Below are 26,958 nucleotides of genomic sequence, written 5' to 3' on the forward strand. Positions count from 1 at the left end.
AGATATGAAGGGAGTCATAAACTACCCTATGCCAGTAACCAATTTGGTGTGACTTCACCACAGTTGGTAAGGGCAGGGATGATGGGTATAGGTGGTCTAAACTCTGAAGAAAATGAAGTTATTTCAGAGTAGAGATCAGGGACTCTAGTAAATAACAATAAAAATTGGTATCTGCAAACATCTGTTGGTGATCTTGCTAAAAGATGGGCAATGACAGAGCACTACTGTATTCAAAGTATGTGTGATAGTTTTCCAGTAGGTATAAAAAGGAGTTCCTTTGCTTGCAGAAGATTTCTGTGGGCATATAATGCAAATAGGTAGTTAACGGCTTTGTGTGAAGCTTATTCATTATTCATTGTTACGTACAAATACGTCCTCAATAAAATCAATAATCATACCATTATCAACACAGCCTAACATAAGAAAAATATTTACCTTAGCCTTAGTTAATTTGTTTGCATTGTGATTGTTCCTGTGCATCAGTCAGTAACTGAAATCTGACGGAAATGAGATCTGATCTCTTGTGGAGGACAAATAAGGTGAAGAGAATGTCTGAAAGAAAAACTTCCAAGCTACTGTAAGGATTTCTTTAACCCTCCCACAAATAACCTAGGAATGTGCACCCCCCCTCCAATCATAAGAAATAATGTAATATTTTTCCTTGAACAATTCTGCTTCCTCCAAATAATTCCCATTTCCAAATGATCCTGCTGTAATACACAAATACAACTTATTTCTCACATTTTTAAGCCAGAAGAAAAAGAATTTATTTGAAAAATTGATGTCTAGTCTCTCTTGCCTTTGTATAAAATGTGAATTCTTGGAAGTTTTCCATTTTTTTGATCCTATATTCCTTTTTATTGCTTTCAGATACAATTTTGTGATGAGTACTTGAATTACACATCTTAAGTACCAAAATGTATTTTCTTACTTGGTTCTGTTGATGTTTTTTTAAAGGTAAATATGCTATGCGAGATCTGGTGAACCGACTTCCTGGAGGCAACGGTCCAAACATCTTGTCTGATGAGACTGTGGCAGCAATCTGCTGCGCTCTGCACGAGGTCACTAGCAAAAACATGGAAAATGCCAAAGCCCTCGCCGATACTGGAGGAATAGAAAAACTGGTGAACATAACAAAAGGGAGAGGTGACAGGCAAGTGGACAACAAACTTCATAACTAAAGTGTTTATCTGTTCCATTTCAGATGTTTTAAGAATGTTGGAAATGGCTTTTTGAGTAGAAAAAGGATCTGTTTTTGCACTCCTCATCTGTTGATGAGTAGCTACCAAAGCCTGAAGCACATTGAGGCACAAGAAGCAGTTGGTATCTGCCATTCTCTTACAGTGTGTTATCTAAAGCTTGTGGAGGCTTTTACAGTTGCATACAGTAATCATATTAATAGGGCCTATTAATGTAAAATGATATAAAATCATGTAAAATGATATACAATATTGATATCATGTAAAATGGTATAAAAGACCTGTCCTCTCAATTGAATACCTACAACATTAATAGAATATTTAGAGCTTTTCAAAGTCAAAATATGTTAGCACCTTTGTAGGGATGTATCACAACAGCTATTAATGAAATCTGGCACGTCCAATCGGTAGGTTGTGAGCAGTTTGTCTATCCAGTGGGATTTTCTGGAGCAGGTTTGCAAAACAAGTGCCGATGGGAAGATGCGGCTCTCTGCAGAGTCGTTCGGGAGCGCCTGTGCCGTACGGGCTGGTGCGTGGGCAGTTGGCTGGGTTCAGCACGGGCCTTGGTCTGGCGCAGTGTTTACGCAGTGCTGCTAGGACCTTTCAGAACGGGAGCGCTGAGCATCAAGCAGCAGGAACACGAAGGGCTCTCGAGTCTTGCAGGACCAGCACCGAGGCACGACTGAAAAGCCCTCGGGACCCCGTCAGGCTCTGAACAACATCTCTGCTCCGAACTCCCCAGCGTATCTGATAGGACTCAAATTGGCAGGACTGTTCCGTAACCCAGGGAATCCCAGTTCTCCTTTCTGTGGATAGCAGGAAGCTGATATAGTCAGCCCAGGGTACTGTTGCAGTGTCTGACCAGATGGTAAGGGAGAAAAAACGGATCTCCAACAACAAAACTTGGTCAGTGTGAATTAAACATGCCACATTTTTAACAAAATCTAGGACTATGGATTATATTTTGAGCATCCAGGATTTATGTGGCTGTGAATGCAGCGATCCCTTATGTGACTTTGTCTCTCCCTGAATACTGAGATACAGTGTACAGTTGCATCTGCATGGAGAATTTTGAGGGGGTGGGATACTTTAAGAAATTTTAAAATCTTGCCAAAATATTGGTTGTATTGGCTGACACTACAAACTGCAATTTTTTTCAGTGTTTTCTTTCAAAGGGTGAATTTGGGTGAATCTTCACAGTGACAGAAAAAGGCATACATTTAGCACAGATGCCATGCTGGCATTTAATTTCAAACCACTCCTTCAGTACCACTACTAAGTTTACTACCATTTCTCTTAAAAAGGTGACATGATTTTGTTTATAATAACAGATAGAGCAATTTTCTTTTCGTACCTTCCTCTTGAGAAGGGACAGGTGTTTTGTTAAAAACAAACCCAGTGTGAAGCAAGTACGTAATGGCAGTTTTCATGAAATGTGCTAAAAAAAATGTTCCTTTTCAAGATTTTTGATTTTTGCAGACAATAGCTATCTATTCAATAGCTATCTTATACTTTCTGTCTGTATTTCTCATGTGGATGACCTGAAGAGAAGATTTCTAGGCCAGAGAGGGCAATAATTGTCATGCCTAATCGTGTCCATATACCAGCCTTTCTTTTTTTTTTTAAGTGGGGTGAATACTTCGTATTACTGTAATATTCTTTGCTTCCTTAGATCTTCACTGAAAGTGGTCAAGGCAGCCGCCCAGGTACTGAATACCTTATGGCAATACCGAGACCTCCGTAGCATTTATAAAAAGGTAAACTACAAAATTAGCATACACATGGAAGCAGTTGCACAAAAACTCTTAATTTAATGCAAAGCAATTTATTTTGATGTTCTCTTCTTCTTGTCACTCCATAGGATGGATGGAATCAGAGTCATTTTATTACACCAGTGTCAACACTAGAGCGAGAGAGATTCAAATCGCATCCTTCTTTATCGACAACAAACCAACAGATGTCACCTGTCATACAGTCAGGTCAGTCAAGGCCTATAAAGAGATTTACTGAAGAGCTTCTTCCTTTGGGGTACCTGGTATCCCTCTTTTTGAACTCTAATCGTCTCAGTTTACTTGTTACTCTGCCTAAAACATGGACTTGTTACTCTGCCTCAAACATGCTCCCTCTCCTGCATTTAAATATATGAGCAAGACTATTCAAGTATTTCATGTACGCTGTATTGCCTTAACTGATATTGTTGGCAGGCTTCAAATCCCACAGGATTTGTGGGTGTCTCGACATTAGCATTTACTTTGGATAAGAAGCACTTTTGAAGCAAATCTCCCCACTTACTCAATGCGAATCAAAGTGCAAATAGTCTCAGAATGTGTGAATTGTATCCCCTTTGCATGAAACTAAATCAGATGTTGTGCTTCCCGAGCACTAATATACTCTAACTGCTGAGGGGCAGTCAGTCCGTGGGACCAGCTGAGACCTGTTCTCAAGTAAAATCCTCAGAATGCGTAGTGCGGACATCAGGTCTTTGTCGCCAGCGGTTTCCCACTTCTCCTTCTGTGGTGCACGACTTGATACTGTAGATGTAGCCTCACAGGACCTGTGTACTTCATTGCATAGAGAGCAACAGACCAATAGTGAGGAACCTATTTTCATTCCTGGTAATGTAATGCCAAATTAGGCAAGTAGGTCAAATACAAAAATCTTACTTTTCTGACTCCTCCTCGTTTATTGCAGTTTAACCAAAATCTCCCCTTTGTTCCTATAACATCTCCAGTGCTAGGACTGAGATCTTCAGGAGATCTCAGGAGAAGGCTGGTATAAAACCTCCTTGATATCCTCTTTGTTTAGCATTGGATTTATCCACTTTACTCCTGTATTTTTATGTGAACAGACCTCTCTAACTACTGAGAAATATATATATATTTACCTTGACTGCTGAAATGAGTGACCAGTTCCTACAATATTGTTGTTTAATTACTTATTTCGTTACACCATAGGAACTAGGAACCCTCACACATTCCTTCATGACAGGGATAATAAACAAGGACTCAGCCAGGGACATATTTTCCTATTAGCAGTATACGTGTAGTATCTAAGATGTTGAAGAAAGCACACCGCTCGTGCTCTCGTTCCTCTCAACCACCAGAGTACATAAAGTGCTGGGGGGGGTTGTCTAGTGCCATATGATAGCAGACTGTATTTACCAATTTTATATGACTTTGTTATTCTGGTCCTACTGTGATCCATTTTCAGTTTTCACCCAGTCTTTTGGGATTCTGAGAGATTTTCCTGACAAAACATACCTTTGTCATTCTCATACCACATAAACTGAAAATAGCTTTTACTTTTACACCTAGTGCCAAATTGCGCATACTGGCATCACAACTACACCTTGAAATCTTGGACTGCTTAAACTATGTATCTACAGCCAGACCTAAAAAATCTTCTCAGGAGAAGCAACGACACTGAAGCAAATAGGGCTTCAGCTCAGGGAAGTGACCAGACTCTACCGATGTGTAAAAGGATATTCCATACCCACTGTCAAATTCTTATCTCAGAGTTTTCTCTCCGAAGATATGCTAGTAGAACTGTGTTGCTTCAGTTCTGGGGACTACAAATAGGAAATAAGATAGAAAGCTCTAGCGTAATATTCAGAGGCTACTTTAAAGAGCACTTAATAAGGAATCCTAATAGTAAGTGCCTGCTTTTCTGTTCTAGAACGTGAACAGGCTTGAACTAGTAAAGTGGAAGTTTGGTGCAAAGAACGTGTCTACAGAGAGCACTGTGCTAGCTCCCTTGCCGATTACACCACGCAGAGTAGATGAGTGGTAGAAGAGTTACACTGGGGCTATAATAGCTGTTCTTCGTTAGTCGTTCAATTATAGACAGATCGTTATTAGCACACACATTTCAAAATTTAGCTTTTTACAACCATCAGTGTGCTAGGATACTATCAATAATTAACTGTGCATAATAACACAGAATCGTGGGATATGACATAATGAGCGTGGCTAATGGAAGATCATATCATTGATTAACAATTGAAGCAAAATTTCTAGAAATTATTTTTTCTCCCGTGTTAAGTAGAGCTTGTCTAAGCTAACAAAACAGTTGAGTTCTCTGTGAAAGAGAAAAGATTTACCAGAACAAACTTTTTACAACTAAAATTGAGATTTATATATTCACTGTAAGGATAAAAAATAAGTAACCCATTGTTATGCTCTTACAGTGGTTACCAGCCCCCTGGAGCACAACACACCCAAGGTTCACTTCTGCATGCTGATCAATGAACAGTAACATACGTGTGTGCATGGATCATTTCAGCCAGATAGACTGTAAAGTTTCTGATGTCCCAGCTGATGTGATGGACTTAAAGATTGTATTTAAGGATAGCTTACATAAAATCATAAAAGCTAGCAGGAGTATTATCTTCTAATTGCAAACAAGTGAACATTTACATTTGTATTTGAATACCCTACACTAAATAAAGTTCTCAGGATGTCATATACAAACTGAAATGGGTAAGGTCTCTTATTTCAGTTGTAAGCATTGTGGACCAGTGACTTGCCATAAAAATATAGAATGATAATTTGATGATTCGTTGTTGATAGCTTTTGTCACTGGGGTGCTTCATCCCGGTAGAATCATGTACTAGTTTTGTTCATTACACGAGTCTGGCCATCTCTGTCATTTGCTAATCCCCATCCTTGGAGATGGAAGGGGAGAGGAGGGAGGAAAGAGAAGGTTAGGTTTTAAAATTTTTTATAGACTCTTATTGCCTATACTGATAATCTTTCTTTCTTTTTTCATCAGTTGGCAGCACATCCTCATCACCGGCTTTATTAGGAATTAGAGAACCCCGATCTGAATATGATAGAACACAACCTTCTATGCAGTATTACAATAACCAAGGTGATGTCATTACGCATAAAGACATATATACTGGTAAGATACCAATTAGGAATACATAAATATTCCTCATATGAGAAGTTTATACAATCACAGTACGGACAGTTGCATTAGCAGGCTTGTTACTGTTGCTTAATGTTGTTTTCCATTTTTATTCATATTCATTGCACGTGGAACAGAGCAGGCTGTTCATCTGTCTTCACTGTGCTATTTTCTTTAAAATTGCACACACTACCAGAATAAGAAGAGATTTGTTTGCATATTAGGAGATAAGAGGTATTTGGAAAATTTAATCTTATTTAACGCTGTTACAGAAAATCATTTTATTATACTCTTATTCATAAATATTACAAAAAACATACCAAGACTTCATACTTGATTTCACCTTTCCTCCATACTATTTGACCTAAGTCATGAGATGACAGTGAACAAGGAGAAACAAATTCCTTGTTGTAATGATTATTTGTCTGAAAAAAAAAAAACAAAAAAAAACCCACAGCAACACAGAAAAGCCTCCTGGTTTCAATTTTAGCTATTGCTGAGGGACAGAATTTTCTTGTATTGTTGTTTTTAAATATAAAGTTCATGCTACCGTTTACTAACGGTGATATATGGTTCCTAGGTAATTTAACAGCCCTTACAGCCATGAATGGTATGTTAAAACACTGGTATTTTTAAGAAAACAGTGTGATGCCTTGTTTATAAAGCAACCTTTTATTTTTTTTTTCAATCAGGTATGTTATTCTGCAGTAGATATATTTGCATATATTTTGTTTGTTTTGTGTATGTTTTGTTTTTGTATATATTGTTTCACTTTAAAATACTGCATTAGACTTGAAAAGAAAGGTTGCATGATAAACTACACATGGCAAGTCTGTATGAGCCCTCTTGAGGGAACAATTGCATACTGTATATATATATATATATATATATATATATACTTTTTAAGTTAGTAACTACATAAATATGACTGAATATACTGGCAAAGGCTTTCCATCCACCCAGGGTTTATCTTTTAGGACTCAACTTTGGGGTTCTCAGAGCATTTGAGAGTTTTCATAAGTACAGTGCTAAGACAGATATTCTTGTAAAATTGTAAGAATGAAAAGGAGAAGGCTCGTGTTTACCAGCGCCGTGTGGATTCTGTCGTCCTGTACTGTATTCAGAAAGCGTCAAACACATCGCTGCGTACACAGACTGAAAGGGAAGCACTTTCTGGCAACAATGTGCAAGGTGCAGAGTTTAGCCAGTATTCATGACACTTTGTTACCTGTATGACTACATTATTAGACAGTAGATACCAAAATCTGCAAACTTAACTGTTTGGGTGCCATATAATTTCTGTGGGTAAAATAAAAGCAAAAAGAATGGTAAAAAAATAATAAATATTAAAATTGATGCCATAAACTGTTTTCTCACAGGTTCCAGCAAACCTTCGCCAATTTACATCAGTTCCTATTCCTCACCAGCAAGAGAACAAAATAGACGACTACAGGTGACTTTGAAATTTTATTTTGAAAGGATATTGATAGAAGATTCAGCATGTGGTGTTTCAATGGAATTTAAGGGTCTTTGAGTATATATTTTAATATCGGAGCTTTTTATAGCATATATCTATAACAGTTAATTTGTTATTGGGGATTACTGTACTTAGAAGGATATTAGCAATTGTTAGTTTATTGTCTGTGAATTTTCTTTTTATAGTCACTTATTTTAGTCTGTTCTTCTTATGGTTGGATCTAAAACCAGTCTCCTGACTTTTTTTTTTTTTTTTTTGGTGAGTAGTCAGACTCTGTACTGTCTATGTATGCTTTAAAAATACTACTTTTAGACAGTTATTAGGTTCCCAGTGAACGCAGAAGGTGTCATGCAGGTAGGCTTAGAGGTGGTTTTCCACCGTTTTAGTTTCATTTAAACATTGGGTACATTTCATGGAGGGTGAAACCTATGCTACTAACATTGTTGGTGCAGCTGCATTTCCATACATTATACACCACCTTTCCATAAATGGTAAGTTTGAGAAACAAGTCTTTTCTCTGTTAATTATTTTTTAAGAATATTTTTCTTTCATTTTTGCAACAGCATCAGCAATTGTACTACAGTCAAGAGGATACCAACAGAAAAAACTATGATGCATACAGGTTATATTTGCAATCTCCACATAGCTATGAAGACCCATATTTTGATGATCGAGTTCACTTTCCTGCTACTTCAGATTACACAACACAATATGGACTGAAATCAACCACAAATTATGTAGACTTTTATTCCACCAGACGATCTTCTTATAGAGCAGAACAATACCCAGGCTCACCTGACTCCTGGGTGTAGCATTAAAGAAATAAAAATAAACAGTATATTTCTCATCTTGCTTGAGAAGAAGTGGAATGGCCTCATTTGCTGTTTTGGTGATGAAATGTGAAAGTGAAATAAAAGAAGGAACAAAGAAGATTTTTTTTTTTAATGAGGAATTATGAGGAAGGTGCAAGAAAAACTGGAAGGGATGGGTTTTTTTGCTCTGTTTAGATGTTAGGTATAATTACTTGTAGATCCTATAGTCTGGTGAGGGTGTGGGCGATGTGATGAAAGGTTTGAGAATTGAGTAAAATGAATTTTGAAAGTGTGTAGGTCAGAGCAAATTAAAGCTGATTTTTTTAATGTGAATAAAAGTCTTGTTCTGATAGTTTGTACAGAAAAAAATAAAATGGATGCCCTGGTTTTATTGCTATTACTAAATGTCAAGATTGTATGCTATTACGTCTTGTAAATTTATTTTGTTGGTGTAAATATGGAAATGCCACATTGGTTAAAAGTGCCATCATTTGTAATGCAGTGTGTCATTTTAAAACACATTTGAAACATCGTACAAAAAATAAAATCCAAGGAAGTGTTATAAATTAAAAAAAAAAAACTTTTTAAAATGAATAGTGTAATTCTGAAGCACAAAGTCCAGTACAGTATATCTACACCTTTCCCATTCCCTGCCTCTTTCATAAGAAACTTCACTGCCATTTTCTATGCACATGGAAGAACAATAAATATGGAAGTCTCATCCATGGAAAGTTGTTCCCTGTTCATTTTATTTTGTGTGTGATATTCAGAAACAAATACAGTGAATGTGAAGTCAAATTGCATGTTATAAGCAGGTTGAATATGTCAAAAACATTTTGGCCATTTCCCCAGCTTTCTACAGTTTGTTCAGGCTGGCATACCAAAGCATGAAATTACGCACTTTCCTCTCTCTTTCCCCCCCCCCCCCCAAACTAATATATTTACTTTTGATATGGGCAATCCAAGAGATTTCACAACACTACCCTGTTGTCTTCCCACCATTTCTCTACTCCTTCCCTTGCTCCCCCGCAAAGAAAATCAGGATCATTTTGCTTTCATAGAAAGTGCAGTCTCCATTTGGACTACCTGAAGAATGTTTTGCTTAGATCTATTTACAATCCCAATTGTTGATTTTTTTAAAAAAAGTAACTAAATTGTATACTTTCCTCATGTTTTAGGGTCTATTAACTTTACACTGTCTGTAATCGTAAGTAAGCATCATTACCCATCATTGCACTACTGCATCAATCAAAAGCGAAAAGGTGAGCAGAATTGCTCCCAAGTTTAGAGAGCAAGCCACACTCACTTTTCCTTCCTTGGCTGGACTGCTGCTGGCCCCCGACTGTAAAAGGGAAAAGAAAGGAATGACAAACAGCCCAATGAAAGTAATGAATTAGGTCTTAACTTTTGTATGCAGCCATGCGATTCCCATTGATTGCAGTGTGACTACACGTGTGTTCCTGAGGGCAATATGGTCCGGTATTGCGCAGGTGGTGCCTTGCCTTCCCAAAAAGACTATTTTTTTTCTTTTAAGGCAGAATATAGTTTCCATTTACTTCACTCTGACTTTTTCTCGTAAGAACAATTTCCGCACTGATCTTTCATCATAGTTCTAGCTGCCTTCAGGGTCAGTTGTAAGCTGGTACACAGATAAATGTAGATGACCGTTGTTTATATGGTATGCCTATAACTCACTAAGGTGGTAAGCTCTCTGAGCCAGATACACTTATTTGGCATTTCATTGTCCCAGGAAGACTAAATTAGCTTCAGATAACAAAATGGGATACTGTTTCTCTGAAAAGAGTCATAGTGCATTATCATTATTTTCTTCTCTGAATCCACTAACAGCTCTCCAAAAAAAAAAAAGAAAAAAAAAAAAGGAAGGTAGTCATTTCAGTGTAACAAACAGCTGTATGATGGAATGATGGAATGATTTTTGCTTCTCACCTGAGGCTGTTTCATAATGATCAAAAGCAGTAAGATCTGGGACAGCACCACAACCTGGATCTTCTGTGCTGTAGCATATATATTTCATTATGTTCATTTTCTTTTGTTTTTTACTGGTCTCATTTATTTATGTATTTTACACATTGTTATGTCTTGGTGCTATACTGATTAAAATGATCTGTACAGTATATTTGTTGGTTAATTCCCTTTATATACAGTTTCAAACTGAATGGGTTAAAATGGGGAAAAAATAGATGGGGCAAGATTTCATTTCACTGTTCATTTTCACAATGCAGTCTGGCTTTTGAGACCATTTTAAAATGTCAGGAGCATAAAGGTAAGCTGAATTCTTTTAAAATAGATCATATTTGCCATTTTGCACTCAGTTCGACATTCCAGTGAGGACAATTAAAATTGTTGATTTTTTTCAAAAAGCAGATGGCCTCAGGAGAGGGTGATGCTAATTTGGAGGTTAACAGTAATAGTGCGCTGGGAAATGCACTTCTTTGTTTCCACCTTTCAAACAATTAAATTGTAAATGCATGAAAGGAAAAAGAGAAATTGAACTTTATCAAAAGCAGGGAGTTAAACAGATTCAGATTAGAACAGATCAAGAACATGTACAGTGAGACTCAACAGCAGACTTGTACACGTCCCTTTATGAAAAAAATTCCTGTGGAGGACAATTCAAAGCAACACTGACCCCAGTGAAACAGCTGTTATCACTAAATGCCAGAGGATGATAAGAGACAAGTGCTGAAAATAACCTGTGTCCATGCTACCCTATCTCGTAAAAAGCTTAAAGTAGATTTGTATTTAACTAGCCACAGAATAAATCCTGCCCCCTGCAAAAAGATTTTTCTTTCCTGGTCTTTACTCCTGCCCGAATAAGAAGTGTCCATTATGAACAAATAATTAAGCAATATAAATTGTACAAAAATGTTCATAATCTTCAACTGCCTGACTTGAAATTTTGGTGTAATTGGTATAGTTATATACAAGAAGTCATATCAAAGGACAGATGAGAATTTTTTTCAGGACAGCATTCACACGATTATTTTCTTTGAGTTAATGTTAGTTGTCTTAATGAGTATGTCTTAATTCTAAAGTCAACTTGTACCTTTCCTCAGATGTCTATCCTTTTAACCATCAAGCACCCAATATATTCAGCTAGAGGCTTAGCTTGTGTGGAAGACCCATTTTGCTTGAGCTGGGGGATTGCTATATCAAAATAAGAAGCAGTCCCCTATAACTGAAGTTATTTAAATGCTGCAGTCTTCCACTGCCTTCTAAAATTTTTCCTGTACGCTTGACGGCAGACAAATGTTTTGGCAGCTTACTGGGAGAGAAATGGATTGACTCAGCTTATTGTAGCACAATGCGCTAGAATATACCCTAAAATACCAATTCTAGAAACACTCACAGAGGCGTACAGCTCCAGCGAGGACACCTAGACATGGCTTGGCAACACAGCTATGCAAAGGCAGAATAGGCTTAATGAAGGTTTTCGTCTCACTTGGCACTCCACCACACCAACAAAACTTTCCAGCACAGAAAAAAAAAAGAAAAGCACAGCATGGGTGAGCCTCACGGGAGGTGAGCTGTGTTAAGCAGAAAAAAGATTTAGTAAGAGATATTGTAAATGCTTTGGAAAAAGATGAACTATTCAGACTATCAGAGCTGACAGACACCAGCTTAACTGAAGTGAAGGAATCCAATGACGCTAGTCATTTGTAGCTGCTGTTTGTGTTATTGTAAGAAAGACTAATATTAAAGATGTGAACATTAATCAAGAATTAAAAAAGAAAAAAGATTTTGTGGCCCTGTGTGGCCCTGGATAAATTAGGACAGCTGCCAACAACAGTAGATTAAAGGATTAGAAGGAAACAAAGTCTTCAAAGTCTTTTAGCTTTGTCATTTTGAGAATACAGCCAACCATGAAAAATCTGATAGGTAAGTCTGGATAGAAAGGCCTACAGGAAAACATCGCACACTGTGAAATAAAGGTGATATGTTAAGTTAGTAACAGGTAAAGCTAGTCAGGGTCAGCACAGGCCCCCTCTTCACCAAACGCAGTCTAAGGTATCTGGGAGAAGAGAGTGTGTTATTTCCCAACTCACAAATATTGTACCACAAGAAATGTTAAGTTTTCATTACCAAAAAAAATGAGAGGGGGAGAGGGGAGAGGATAAGTATTAGCTTGTATCTTCTATGAGACACGGCTTCACTTCTGGTTGCACCGCTTCTTTCGCTGTGCCAGTCCTCGGAACCAGCCAGACCTTACCGAAGCTTGTTAAGGCTGTCTGATACCTCTACTACTGCTGTGCACAACGGCACCTTCCTAACGACGCTGAGCAGCTAGCGCGGTCTGGTTTTGTAGATTTACTAGTCTTCATCGACGAGAAAATAGCCGCTTTATAGACAAAACAGAACTTCAGCGTAACTATCCCACCGACAGTGCCTCTCCCGCCTGGCTTCCAAACACGGGCCCCTTGCAGGCTGCGGTCGAGCTGAACACCAGCGAACGGCGGCGGCATTAGGAACGCCCGGACTTCCGCCAGTCCGATAGTACACTGGGCTAAAAACATTCACGGGGGAGAAACTGCTATGCCACCTATGAAATGAAAATGGAAAGTGCAACAAAATTGTTTATGGGCTTAAAAATATGAAGTTTAGTCACGCTGTGTCATAGCCTGTAACACTAATTCAACAGACTAGGAATTAAAACTTGTTTAACTATGCTAAGGTTACATAAATGAAGCATCTGTGGATAGGTAATCAGAAACTTTCTGCACTGTAATACAGTTTCTATTACAGAGCTATGCATGGGGGGGGGGGGGAAGATAAATCAGAGCATTTTTAAGAAGATCCAAGGTATTCTAGGAGGGATACTATAACTTTGAGAGCCATGTAAATTGCTGACAAGAACATGATTTTTTTTTTTTTTTCCAGAAACAAGTTTCCAGCTGGCATGTCAAGTTTTATGTTACTAATTTTAGAGAATTTAAGCTTGGTTCTGTTTGCATGCATAATTTTTTTTTTTGTTGCATTCATGGGCAGCAATCATGCAGCTGCGTAGAAAAATACAATTCATTTATGTATGTTAAATTAACTTGTAAAGGGTTTTTAAGTTCTTTTGATGAGTGTACAATGCCTCTTATTTACTGAGCCTTATACTGTATGGATAGTTAGTTACACAGTTTCATTTCTAACAGCCCTTTTGTTTGTTTGCTTAGTCACTGTACTTTCTGATGAAATAGTCATAACCTTGTTAAAAAGTTGATGATGGCTTTTGCAAAACAGTACATGGAAAAATCTGTTTGAAATCATTCTTTTTTTGGCAGCTTTTTTGTATGTCTTGGCCTTTATTTGTAACCAAGGTCATTTAAAATGGTACGCTTAAGTGTGCGTTCTCCCTTACAGCATCAATATTCTGCTTGGCTCATTCCATAATAATTTCCCACATCATTACAGAATCATAATGGAATTTGCTTGTACTCCCATGGAGGAGGGGGGGGAGGGAAGGGAGGGAGTTTTTTATTTAGTTGAGATTTTGTGATGGCATTTTCAGTGTGTACCCTTTTGGGAGTCTGGAAAAAATAGCCTGGACGAATAACAGATGAGAAGCCATTTGCAAGCTCCCCAGCACTATCACTGCAGAACAGACCAAGATCTCCCTGGCAAGCAACAAAGTGATTTAATATTTTAATTAGCTCAAATATTTGTAGCAGTAAGTCTCCTGTTATGCTTATCACTCTCTGTCATTAACTACCATGTAAGAAATGGCATATTATGACCCTGCAATAGCAGCATGTTTGGGGATCTATAGCTATTCTGTCACAGGAGCACTGTTCTTTAGGTTTCTAGGTGAATTTATTCTGGGTGAATTTAACAAGTCATCCAGGCTAAAATGTGTTTCTACATCAGAATGCCCAATGGGCATTTAAAAGAAATTGATGCTTCACTGAGGCAAATGAGGTTATATTACTATTAAGTGTATCTGGGCAAATTTAAACTTTGGAGATTAGAGAAGTTCAAGTAAAAAGCTATATTTTTATGAGATATCTTATTAACTGTTCTTAATTTAAACCTTGCCTATTGCAGCTGGTGATCATGAAAATGCCCTATTCTAAATTATTTCTACCTCACTAGTGTCCCTGAAGTGATCTGCTTATGGATTTTTTCATGAATATTCCATAAAATAAAATAGGCTGCTTTCTACAAAAACAGTTTAAGGCATTTGTTACAGATTAAGTGTGCTGATGTTTTGAGCTCAGTCCCTGGTAACCTCTTTTTTTACATTAAGGTTGATATTCACAGCTTTAACTCAGCACCAGGTAATCATTTATACTTCAGGGAGACAGCAGGAATTAAAGATGGTGAATAGGAATAGGCATCTGTTCTGCTTCTATGTAAGGCACACAAGTCTAAAAGCAACCACGAGATTTCCATTCCTCAAGCTCTTGAACAACTTTTCAAAAATCGTCTAGATGATAGATTCCATCCCAGTGGCAACACCTTAACTGCTGGATATACAGCAGTAGTATCTTACAGCTTTCAAGAAATTTTCCTTCCAAAGGATCCCAAGCCAGTGTGATTAAACAGCAAGATAAGGGAAGAGGAGAGAAGTAAATATTCATCCTTCAAAAGGCTGAAGCCATGAACAAATGAGGAAAAGAAAAAGGGTCAAAATCTTTGGTAGGTTAAATGCAAAAATCTGCCAAACAAAGGAAGAGCTTGAAGAGCAATTTGTAAAGTGACTTTAAAAACCAATTACTGAAGAAACAGTAAGCCTGACAGAGGTACACTTGAAGGTGCCATAGAAAGAAGGAAAAGAAGGGGAAAAAAAGAAGGAAGGAGAGGAAGGAGAAGAGAAGAAAGAAAGAAATCCCAAACACCTTTATCAGTTTTCATAGTCTCATTTACCCTGGAGTAGCTTAGGATGAATCACATGCCAGCACTTTTTAACTTCATAAGGGAAGTAAAAAAAAAATCTGTCTCAGACTGAAGCGTCAGGAGAAGAGGCAATAGAATAAAAATCAAAGTGAACAGTAACAAATTTCCAGGAGCAGGTGGTGTCGGCCCAGAGAGAAAGAAATAGGAGGACACATAGAAGAGTCCGGAAAGAGTCAACTGAAACAAGTCAACAAAACTTTTGCAAATTTACAAATCACAAATCAAATTAAGTTTTTTGAAGATATCACCAAGTAAGGCCTACTAAAATTATGAGTGGCCTAGAAAACATAATAGGGAAAGATTATTCACTGTCTCTTTAAATATGAAAAGGGAAAAAGCAGATAAAAACATGTTGCAAGTTCAAAAGCATCAAAAGGAGACATTGCTTCATTCACCACAGTTAAGCTATAAAACGCCTTACTCCAGGATAATAGGGATACTAAAAGTTTGTGCATTGAAAAATTAGTAGATGAATTCTTCTTCCATTTGTTGAACACAGCCACTGCAGCAAGATTTTACTGTACACCTGTCCTGTTCTGTTCCCAAGCCAACTCCCACAGCTCACTATCAGAGCAAAGTGCTCAGGCACTTAGTCTGATGTGGTAAAGCCTTTCCTAGGTTTAAGGTGAACAATCATGTTTCTGAAGGTCAAAAAGACACGCAACATTATTTTTAACTGAGTTACTGGAGTAAGAGAAGTTACTGAACGGCACTTTTGACTTCTGAAAGTCTGGGTTGATAAACTGCAATTACATGGGTTTTGCTCAGCTTGCAACATAGGCAGCACAAATTCACATCCTCACAAAGAATCCTATGTATACAGATCTCATAACACTAAGTAATTACAACCAGATCTGATCTCAGAAAATCCACCTGGGGCCTACTTCCAAAGGAACCTTTTAAATATTATTTTATTTTAATAATTCTGGAAAAATACAAATCTTGGTCCATTGTCATGGAATAGACATATAATTTGGAATAAACCTTTTTTTAACATTTGAAGACTTTGGGGCTTGTTATCAAATAAGAATTTTAATTATGATAATCACCCTATGCAGTAAAGTTTGACTCCAAATCTGACTACTGTATGGATTTAACTGGGGCTATTCTAGATATATTCCCCACCAAGGAATCTAGATTCTGGACCCAATATTTCTTCAACTCATACCTTTATACAGAGCCATTTTGACACCTTGTTTGCAAGACGTTTGCTATTCCTACCATTAATACCTAGTACCTTTTTCAAGGCAAAAGGTGCATTCCTTCCGCAGGTCAAAGACAGCAGCAAGCAGGGACAAAGCAACGTACTCTTCACATTGGTCCACAGGACATCCTTCCTTCAGGTCTGCTTGCGCAACCATTTACTGCCACGCTAAAGGAACGTATAAGACAAGGCAAAGCAACTCATCCCTTCAACTATAAAAAAACACTAGCAGAGTTCTAAAAATACGCCAAGGCTACTGAAAGATCTTACAGCATTTGTCTATGGGGGCACCGTTGAGAACGTCGCATGAATCACGGTAAATATTTGCTTTAGTGAGTGTGATCTTAATTAGGCTTTAGTTACTATGACTATTAGCAAGCTAGTTAGCAAGCTCCTGGCTTGTGACAGCAGCTCATTTGTGTTACCAAGGCTCATTGCGGGGGGAGAACAACAGACAACAGAACTGGGACTTGGATTGCTTGGACTGTACTTGTCCGAAGTAGCTTAGTGCAAATGACCATGGCTGCCTTCCACTCTTCCTGGATTGTTACGCTAGGTCCTGAGGTGTCCTCAGGACCTTTAATCCTATAATTTAAACATTTATATCTGTGCATGTGTTACTAAGCCATATAAAAAAACAATCCATTAAAATAGGCCTCTGCTGTCTGAAGACTAGGAACTGAAGTCCTCTTTTCTCATCAAAAGCTTTGTGCATCCTGTCATTAACCTTCATGAGCAAAGATGATAATGAAGACAAACTGAGTTTCTTAGTGCCTATGTTAATGACCTAAAGTGGAAATGCAGGGTGACTGGAGAGCAGGAAACCTTGAAAACATCAAGAGAAGGAAAAACAAATCTTTTGAGATTCTTACAGAGATTTATTTTTATGATGTAAAACAACTTAAGCTTAGAGTCATTATGCTGAGTGAGACTAATTACTGAAATTCCCAGTATGTAAAGGCTATTACAATTAAGTACCTGGAACTTCGATGTAAATCACTTTCTCGAATTCTTGCTTTATTTTGATCATTACTATTCACAAAACTGTTTGCTTCTGAGGAAACATCTAGAACAGCAGTCATCTTTACTGTCATTATGAAAAAACTAGAATATAAATACAGCCAAAATATCTCTATAGAGGGAGATCTATCTAGCTTCTGAGGGATGTGTGTGTCACTTTTTATGCAGGGGGCATTTACATCGATGCATTTTTCTCCCCTGCTTATTTTAGTTTTAAGATCAGACAATATAGTTGCAAATGTTTTCCTTCTGATTAATAAATAGCACAGTGATTGAACATAATGGCTGGTTTTCAACACAGATATATCAAAGGGGCTGTGAACTTCCTGACCTAACCACACAAAAAGTATCTGCTGTGGGACAAAGTCAAATTAAAGGAAGAAACTGAGTTGTATCTACTGGTTTTGTTCTGTTAGATTAAAAAAAAAAAGAGACTGACAAACGTGTTTGTCAGAGTTGTTACTTTAAAGCAAAGTAGTCTGTGTGTTCTGAATGTCTTTACAGACACAATTAATTACCTGTTCTTAAGATGACAGGAAAATACTCAACACTGATTATTTGTTTTAAGGTAAGCTAAAATTTGTCTAAGGCTTTTCCCACAGAATCTGAAATTTTATGCAAGAGGATATGGTTGGCACAGCATGATCAGATAAACGCATATGTTCACTAACTCAATGTGCCAGTTAAGATCTGAGATGGAGGAAGAGGACTTGTCTGGTCTACAATTTGAGCTGTGTGTAGCAGAACAAAATGGATGTTCTTTTGAGCTGTACGGAAAGCACGCCTGCCTTTATCCTTCCACAGATGGAAAAAGCACTAAGAACTTGCTCATCGCCACAGCAGTTAGTGTTGGAACAGAGCTTCCTGCTTCTGCATGAGGACAAGCAAACATCTCATTTTCAAGCGGATATAGACAGTATCTCCTCCTCTTTTTAAAGCTTAGAGCACGTACACGTTCTAGCATAACAGCTAAACTAGTGTTTATGAGACTACTGCATATGGATAGAATTCATGTACTTCTGGAAAGCTCTCTTTCCATTGGAACCAGTCCAGGTGTGTTATTTTTGAGCAACAATTGCAGGCTTCAAATCAAGGCAGATTCACCTGAACAGCGTATTTTCATTTAAAAAAGTCCTTCCTAGACACAGGCAGCAAACAAGAGTATGCAAATACATAAAACTCACTGTTTTTCCTATTTTTGTTTTCTCCTAGAGATGGAATCACCTCTTGGCAGGGAGAACTCATGACTGCTTAGCATCAGCATGTTGCCCTGTGAGACCAAGAACCCCCTCATCGGTCTGGAGCCATATGTTCTTTATGTTCTATTTGTTTACTATCTTCCTGTCTCACATTTTCCCTATCCCTGTGTTTATAAATTCCTATTATACCCCATTTTAAAATCTATACATATATATATGTGCATGTGTGTGTGCCTTGGCAAATAAGTACTGCATAAAATACTAAGCACAGTCAGCTTCCATATGCTCCACTCACATAACCAGGATTGTGATTTAACACACAGGACTGAAGAATTGCGGAGAAACAGCACAAAGTCCACCATTTTCCTAATGCAGCGAGTGACCTTTCCTTAAAGATAATTGGTTGTTAATAAAAATACTTGGAGGTTTTACCCTTTCAATGTAAACACCTTTTCCTACTCTCAAAAAAATTAGAAATTGTACACTCTTTCTATTGCCCATTTTGGCACACAAGTCAGGGCCGCAGAATAAATATAATTCCAGTCCTCCCTCTCCTCCCTTTTAAAAAATGTATACATGCCAAATCAGTGAATAACTTACCTGGTCTGAAATTTCTTCTGGATGATCTACCAACTGTCTTTTATTTACACTACAAAACAGTAATCATAGAATTAATCAGGATTTATAACCCATAGGTTCTCCATACTGATTCCTACCTGAGCTGGCATCTGAGAAGCTACACTAGCCTTCTATTTCACTAAAGTGGAAACATCCAGTTTCTTATCTGTACAGCGTAAATTCCTTTTATGGTTAACTTACATTGTTCTCAGCTCTTCTAGGGCAGCATCCTTTCCCCATACCTAAAAGCAACAGTGGGAGACTTCAATACTCTTCCTGATCTGCCACCCTGCCAAACTGTATCAAAAGTACAACCGTTCCAAAGAGATGTGCCCAAACCCATTCAAGTTCCAGCATTTAGGAATGCCCTCATACTGCAGGGGAGTTATGATGATGTCTGTAAGGTAGACATTTACCCTGTACAGACAGCAGCATCTCGAGCGACTCAATTAGTAAGATTCATATGAACACTCACTCTATCCATGTGCATTTCTTTACAAACATCAGACCATACTTCCTCTTCTCTAAGACGAGTATAAACAAACTCAAAACCTATGTCATGATGTTTCAGGAAAGAGCACCTTCAAACTGACCTGCTAGTGAAGCAAATTCCATATTTTACTCATAAAAACTAAGCCAAATGACATAGCTAAAGCAACACAGCCATAAGCTTTGGTTGGCTAAACCTCATCGCCTTATTGCAAAGTTTATAGAACTAAGCTTGTCACTCACATGGCAAAGGTTTTTAGCAGCAAGTAACCACTGTCAAAGCTTAGTTCCTGCAAATCTCTTCACAAACAACTAACAGCTGTACACCCCTCCCACACTACTGCTGTGAATGGGAAGCCTGACAGGAAATACATCATTACAAATGTCATTACATTATTGGTTGTCAATAGATGATACTGCCAAAAGACAATTCACATGGGTGACTGGTACATGCTGCCTCGCATCTTGTCAAGCAATGTGTAAGCATGGCAGCTGGACTGCACAAAGGGGGACTTGAAATAGCTGCTTACTGTCAATTTAGAGCTGTAGCAAAAGGTTTGATGTCTTTTAGACTGATTTTTTGGAAGAATCTGCTGCAGAGGCCTCAGGCCTTGCAGTGACTATTGAGAGATGTTCACTACCCATCACATAAATTTCTATGAAGCAGGTAACAGCATTTTCCAAAGCTAGAACATGCCTTCAATGCAACATGAATGCAGAATACACACTACATTATAATTATTTCTTCTTAAGGAGAAGACCTGAAGTTTTATCTCAGGAAAGCCGAGATCAGGAGCAAGGTAATGTTCTGAGTATTCTGTCAGGGGATAGGGAAAGATACATCTCCCCAGACACGCAACATAGATGGAAGATGTCACTGTCTGCAAAGGAAGAGGGAAATCAGCATCAAGGTTCTTCATTTGCTCACAATTAGCATCACAGTGATATTTTGTGATTTCCTTTATACAAAAGATACCATTATTTTATTAGAGACTCTAAATACCTTATATTTAGACACATACAACCTACAGAGCATTAATTAATTTAAAATGCATGTATTTTCAAAAATAATAGCGTCTCCTTTGTGTTCTTACTGGGTGTTTCAGGCTATCTTACTAGGCTGTTTCAGGCTAAATTTCTAAAATTTACTTTGCTTTCTTTATGCTGTTTTAATTAACAGTAGAGTTGATAATTGCATCATAATTAGACATGCTAGCATAATCATCCTAGATACGCTGTTTTTCAAAAAACCTAATCAGGTATGTTTAAAATGTATAATTGGAACATTCTAGAGGACTTTTAGATTAACCTGAGAAAAACAGTTCTGATTAGATTTTGTGAACAAGACAACCAAATCCATCATCACCTATATAGCTTCCCACACCAAACATCCATTCTGAAACCATAATGTTAAGAAAAAAAACAACATAAATGAAACTGAACTAACATACAGACTTAGAACAGGTATGAACTACTTAACTACTACAGTGACGATTTGCTTCATTAAACCCTTCCTCAAATCTGTGCGGGACTATTTGTATCTATACAAACCTGGTACAAGTTTCAGTAGAACATGTGGTATAGATTATTTCCTAGAGCAAACATAATATTCAAAAGCCTGTCTTCTCAGTTTTGAGAAGAAAACATGGAGACTTCTCTGAGTTTTGTTTACTTTAATTTCAATCTGCCATGATCATGATTCCACTTATCACAGCATTTTAAAATAGGCAGTGCCAAAACAAAGCATCCATAGTACGATATCTCAAACACTTTCTGTATCACCTACTTCAGCAGCTATAGCATATATGGTAGATGAAGCAATAGCATATATTTTCCCAACAAAATAACCTAGAGCTTTAAGTCTTTATGAAATCTGTAAATCAGCTACAAATGAAGATCTGAAACACAAATAAAGTCATACTTTGTTTTTCCTTAACCTTGAATGATGCCAAGGAGGATGTTTTGAAGGGAAAGGATTCATTACATTTTTCCATTTTTCTAAGTTCTGCATATGTTTAATAAGTTTACTCAAAAAGTAATTTAAGGCTTTGTGAGATTTTAACATAACTTCATGTGGTTCTTTTACCCCCTTTTATGGAACAGTTTTGTAATACAGTCTCTGAATAACTCAAAGCCCCCGAATGCTCACTTTCCCATGGAATGACTCACATGTGGACTGAGACCATGTGCAGAGTGCCAATATGGATGAGGAACTTTCTAGAAAACAACGGACATATGAAAACAGAAATCTGTATTATATAAACACTCAACTAGAATGCATTACTTATGTTATGAAAAACACTGACTAATACCAGTCTTATATGTAAGTGGCTTCCCTCCTTCACTTCTGCTTTATATTCACATGTTACTTGTGCACAATACCCTCCTCTTAAAATGCAAATTCCACAATAGAGCTTATTACAGTAAATAAGCATCATCTGCTGTTGATACCAAGTTCTAATACCAATTGTTTTGCTATTAAAATTAAGGTTAGGTAAGGTAAATTTATATTAATATATAATCAATCCTACAAATACAAATGCATGTCAGATAGAGAATGGGCTATCTATCCAAGTATCCCACTAGAACAGAGAAAATCAGGCTCTGCTGAACTTAATTCATAAAAAGCTACATTCAAATAAATTAAATTATAAAACAAAGACAGGTCCCATGTGTTACACACTCTAAACTAACACAGCTCCTTTAGAATTTGTCTACATTTTACTTTCTTGGATCAAATTGGGTGTCATTTGTACTGCTCAGAAATATCCTTCAAAAGGAAAAAGATAAAATGAAAATAACCAAAGTATAAACACTGTAAAATAAGGAAGAGTCAGAAAGACAATGGACAAGATTCAAGACCCATACCTGAGAGCCAAAACACTTCTTAATGTGAGCAAGTCAAAAGACTGTTGCTTTGATGCTGCCTTCAGGACCTGTTGTAATTTTGGCATTCTGATTTGCTCAAGTTTGTCATCTACAAGTACAGACTGCCCACCACAATGGTAAAAGTGTGAAGAAGAGTTGACTTGTTTATAGAAAAGGAAACTCCTTTTTCAGTGGAGAATTGCAAAATGGGGAATTATAGAATCGTATCAAGAATATCACAAAACCATATCTAGAATATGACAGTTCATGAGAGAAGGAAAAGCATATCTGATTGGAGCATTCAGTTCAGACTTACATTGACAAGACTTAACTTACATTGATTTCATTTATCTAATGGTATTAGTGTATTGCAACTTTCAGTCAGGAAAGTAATCATCTGGCCAGAGGAGCATATAGAATAAAAAGGAGATTTGAAAACAACAGGCTGGTAACACAGTTACATTGGATTGCAGCATGTGTATCTTGTGCTAAAGGACAGAACAGGAAAATGGATTATGGCTGTGTGTTGGTAATGTGTGTTGTGTGTCAGTCTGTGTCCTCATATGTATAACTGGAAACACTACAATGACAGCACAGTTCTCCAAAAAACTTAGCATGACTTCGAGAACCCCAGTGGCCCAAGTGCCACCATTTGGGGACTACAGCTTTAGTCTACTTTGATTATTGTTAAATACACAGCTTCAATAGCACAGAACGCAGTGCCGACTTCAAAATCTATCCAAGAAGCTGGGTAGATACTTACGTTGTTAATCCACAATGAGCTTCTTGTTACTGTTAGCTGTACTCACACTAGCAAATTTAAAGGCAACTTCTCTATATCTTAGACAGGACATATATGTCCTTAGAGGTAACATACATTTATACTAAACTTTGTAAGGATGTTAGAAAACAATTAAAAAGTATTCTTGATACAGACAAAAACATTCAAAATTTTTATCCCTATTTCTACTGAGATGAATTGTGCATGTGTTTGTGTAGTACTTTCACACAAGTGATATTTTTTCCCCATTTGTTACTGAGGATAAGCAGGGGAAAAATCAACATGCCCTATGAAAGCTTTACACGTGGTAGCTAATCTGCAGGCTACCCGAAATTTATAGGGTAGACTTTCACCATTTCACCCAATCTGATCACTAACACACTGAATGTTTTCAGATTCAGAGCTCCATCAGTGCATTAACACAATACCGTATGCAGAACAGTGAAAATCCGCCAGTCACCAGCAGCAATGTTACCCCAGGAAACTAAACAGCAGACACTCATAGCTCCATCAATGGAAGTATTAGAAGGAGGGTTAAGATACACACAGAGCAGAAAACCACACATTTACTCTTCCACTGTGAAGACTGTGATTTAAAAAATTTTTAAAATAGGCTCTTTCCCCAAAGCAAAAAGATTTAGTAATTCTAAGAATGGCAATGATTATCTGTTCTAAAATACATTCCCAATGAGAATACTAAGAATCTGCACCTTTTATCTTGAGCGACATGCTGGGTCATGCAACCAAACAAGAGAACAGCTTCCCTTGTCTGTGGAACCTAGTGAGTTTTTTAAAAAAAGATGGATAGTTGAAACAGAAAATTGAGGAATTTCTCACATCCGTAGGCAAGCTCTAGAGGGCAATGTGAGGACAAGAAAAAGCATCAGAACAGGACAGTACATTATGGAGCTTTAATAAAAGAATGCAATGGCTTCTTCAGAGATACCATCATACTTAACTGCCCACTCTGGTGTTGAACATGGGCATTTATATACGATATTAAGGTTTTGGTTCTCTTTGTAAGATCAAAGCACTTCTTTCTGCTCAAACTGCATAAAAAGTTAATTTGTCTCCTACGCATTATTTAAAGACGTGGGGAGCACTACCATAGATTGAGGGCAGACTAGTTAATGTGGACAGATGAAATTTCAGTTGTTGATCACACCCTTTTTGAATACAGGCCAGGAAAAGCAGACGGTAAGGTAGTGTTCACTGGGAAGGTAAGCTATTATCTACAAAAATAGAAGGAAAGTGCTTGCTTCTGTGGTTAGTCTAGGAAATAAAAATGGTTATAAAAGAATGTTACAGGTGTGGCAGCAGCTAATAACAAGCAAGGTCGCAACAGCTGTCTGGTCCAATAGCCTAGGGGTGGTTTGCGCAAGAAGCACTATCCTGCCACAGGAAGAAACAAAGTTCAACTCTCTTTTTCTCATGCCAATAGGGATTGGCATTGCTGTAGAAATCAAAGCAGGCATTTCCCTTGATACACTGTGGTAGTAGCATTTCCAGACATCCAACGGGCAGCATGGACTCGTCAAGGTCAACCAGTTCACTGATCTTAGCCATGAAGCTGACCAATTTGAGTCCCAGAGTAGGCCAATCTCTGACACCCCCTCTCCTTACTATTTCAGAACACCCTAAATATTAGGAATCATCTTATACATACCATTTCTTGTTGACATTAAATGTTTTCTTGTAGTCTGTTGTTCTCTGTATGAATTACCATGAAAAAGAATAACACAAGCAGCAGGATATTAATGGAATAATTTATGTTTTAGGCTAGTTGTTTAAGGTATATATAGATTCATTTTTCTTAACTAGAAGGAGTGTGAAATGAATTATCTCCCTGTGCATCAGCACGAAGTAATCACATACTATGAGAAGAGACTGATCTCCATTAGGACTAAGTGCAAAAAAACTCCAGCTTATTACAAAGGGCTTATAATCAAGTCACTGCATTGGAGCACAAATTGTTTACTATCTCCTAAAATTATTCAAATTGTTAAATAACTCTAGAATCAGCCAGTGCATCCTCAGATGGCCAGAGAGATAGATGAGATTGAGATTATCGTATCACATGGAATGCTGAATGACTATTTTTGACAATCTCACCTCTGCCCAAAAAATCAATCTTTGTATATGAGTGCTTAATGTGGGAACAAAATGTATGTTCCTTCTGTTTGGCTGTAAATCCCTTGGCACTCCTATTGATCCAGATCCTATTTAAAGTTGTCAGTCATCCAGAGAGGTTACTAGGCTGTTTTAGAAGAGGATTTATCTAATTCCAAGTATTGCACACAGTTATAATCCCATGCAATGAAACAGGAATCAGGCCATTCATCAACTGTCAAAAGGCATTTAATTTGAATCTGTCTAGCTTGCTGATGTTATTAGACATTCAGATGCTGGAAACAAAGAATGAAAATCTTTTAAACGTTATAGATATGTTGACCTGTCGTATCCTCTACTCAGGTCGACATACTAAGGGCTACAAAGAAAATTGTTATAATCCCACCCCTTTCACATCCCTGTAACTCTCTGCAACATACATCCTGTTCAATTCTTTACCAGTTTTGGTTTCTGTTTGACAATGAAATTTGTAAAAAAGACTAAGCCAAACCAATCTCAGCTGTTTTTTTTTTTTAACTTCTCCCATATAACAAAACAAAAACCTAACTGAGTAAATTTCTGAGTCTATTTTTTTGAACTGGGTCAAAAATGACCCATACTTGAAACCTAAGAATATAGTCTTCAACAAAGTCCAACCAACTGCACCAAAAAGGAAGCCACTCTGAAAATGCTAACTAGGTGTCTGCTTTTTTTTTTTGTAGATCTAGCTGACATGTAATTTTCTTTGCTTCAGTGATTACCTTCCCCAGTCTAATCGGTTATAAAATAATGTGCTAGATAAGGTGGCAGTTAATAACAAATAAGACCATAAAAGCTGTCTAGTCTAATGGCAAAGAGGTTGGGCAGGGAGCACTATCTCACCACAGGAACAAACATACTGAGGTGAAGATTTCTCTTCAAACAAAAAGCGAAAAGTTGTCGAATGATGCACAGAGGTCTAAACTGTGTACTTTGCAAAGCACTGTGTTCAGAGAAGGACTAAAGAGCTGGAAAAGCTCTTTTCAGTGCTTTGTCAGTTGTGTTGGTTCTACAAATGCTAAAATACTGTGCTTTGTATTCATGACTACCATTCAGTGGCAGCTCATTTTTACAGTTATATTTACTGAGAATAGAAAATACTTATGTTTTCCTCTCAAGGTAGTACAAAAAAAGCACTTCCTGCATTTTCCAAGCAACACGTAAACAAGATCAAGGAAGACAGGCTTTCCCAAGATTTCTGCTTCCACAGACTCCAACCCATATTACCTACAGATTCCATATGATTAGAATAATATGTATTACTGACCCATACACGTTGATCCTATTCTGTAGTCAGATGGGGGAAAGAAAGGAGTCCCTGTGTTTCTGTTT

At 37.5% G+C, this 26,958-nt stretch overlaps 1 protein-coding gene and 1 long non-coding RNA gene across 2 annotated transcripts in view; one reads left to right on the plus strand and one right to left on the minus strand.

The window, feature by feature from the left end:
* Window positions 1-10,531, plus strand: part of PKP4 (plakophilin 4) — a 96,678-nt gene extending 86,147 nt beyond the window's left edge. Inside the window, exons 17-22 of the mRNA XM_067299474.1 lie at window positions 958-1,153; window positions 2,872-2,956; window positions 3,061-3,178; window positions 5,970-6,101; window positions 7,487-7,560; window positions 8,148-10,531. Coding sequence (XP_067155575.1) covers window positions 958-1,153; window positions 2,872-2,956; window positions 3,061-3,178; window positions 5,970-6,101; window positions 7,487-7,560; window positions 8,148-8,396 — 854 coding nt within the window. The 3' untranslated portion in view covers window positions 8,397-10,531. The remainder of the gene's footprint in view (window positions 1-957; window positions 1,154-2,871; window positions 2,957-3,060; window positions 3,179-5,969; window positions 6,102-7,486; window positions 7,561-8,147) is intronic.
* Window positions 1-26,958, minus strand: part of LOC106486553 (uncharacterized) — a 48,782-nt gene that overhangs the window by 11,920 nt on the left and 9,904 nt on the right. The window lies entirely within an intron of this gene.

The sequence above is a fragment of the Apteryx mantelli genome, chromosome 6 (assembly GCF_036417845.1).
Source record: "Apteryx mantelli isolate bAptMan1 chromosome 6, bAptMan1.hap1, whole genome shotgun sequence".
NCBI lineage: Eukaryota > Metazoa > Chordata > Aves > Apterygiformes > Apterygidae > Apteryx > Apteryx mantelli.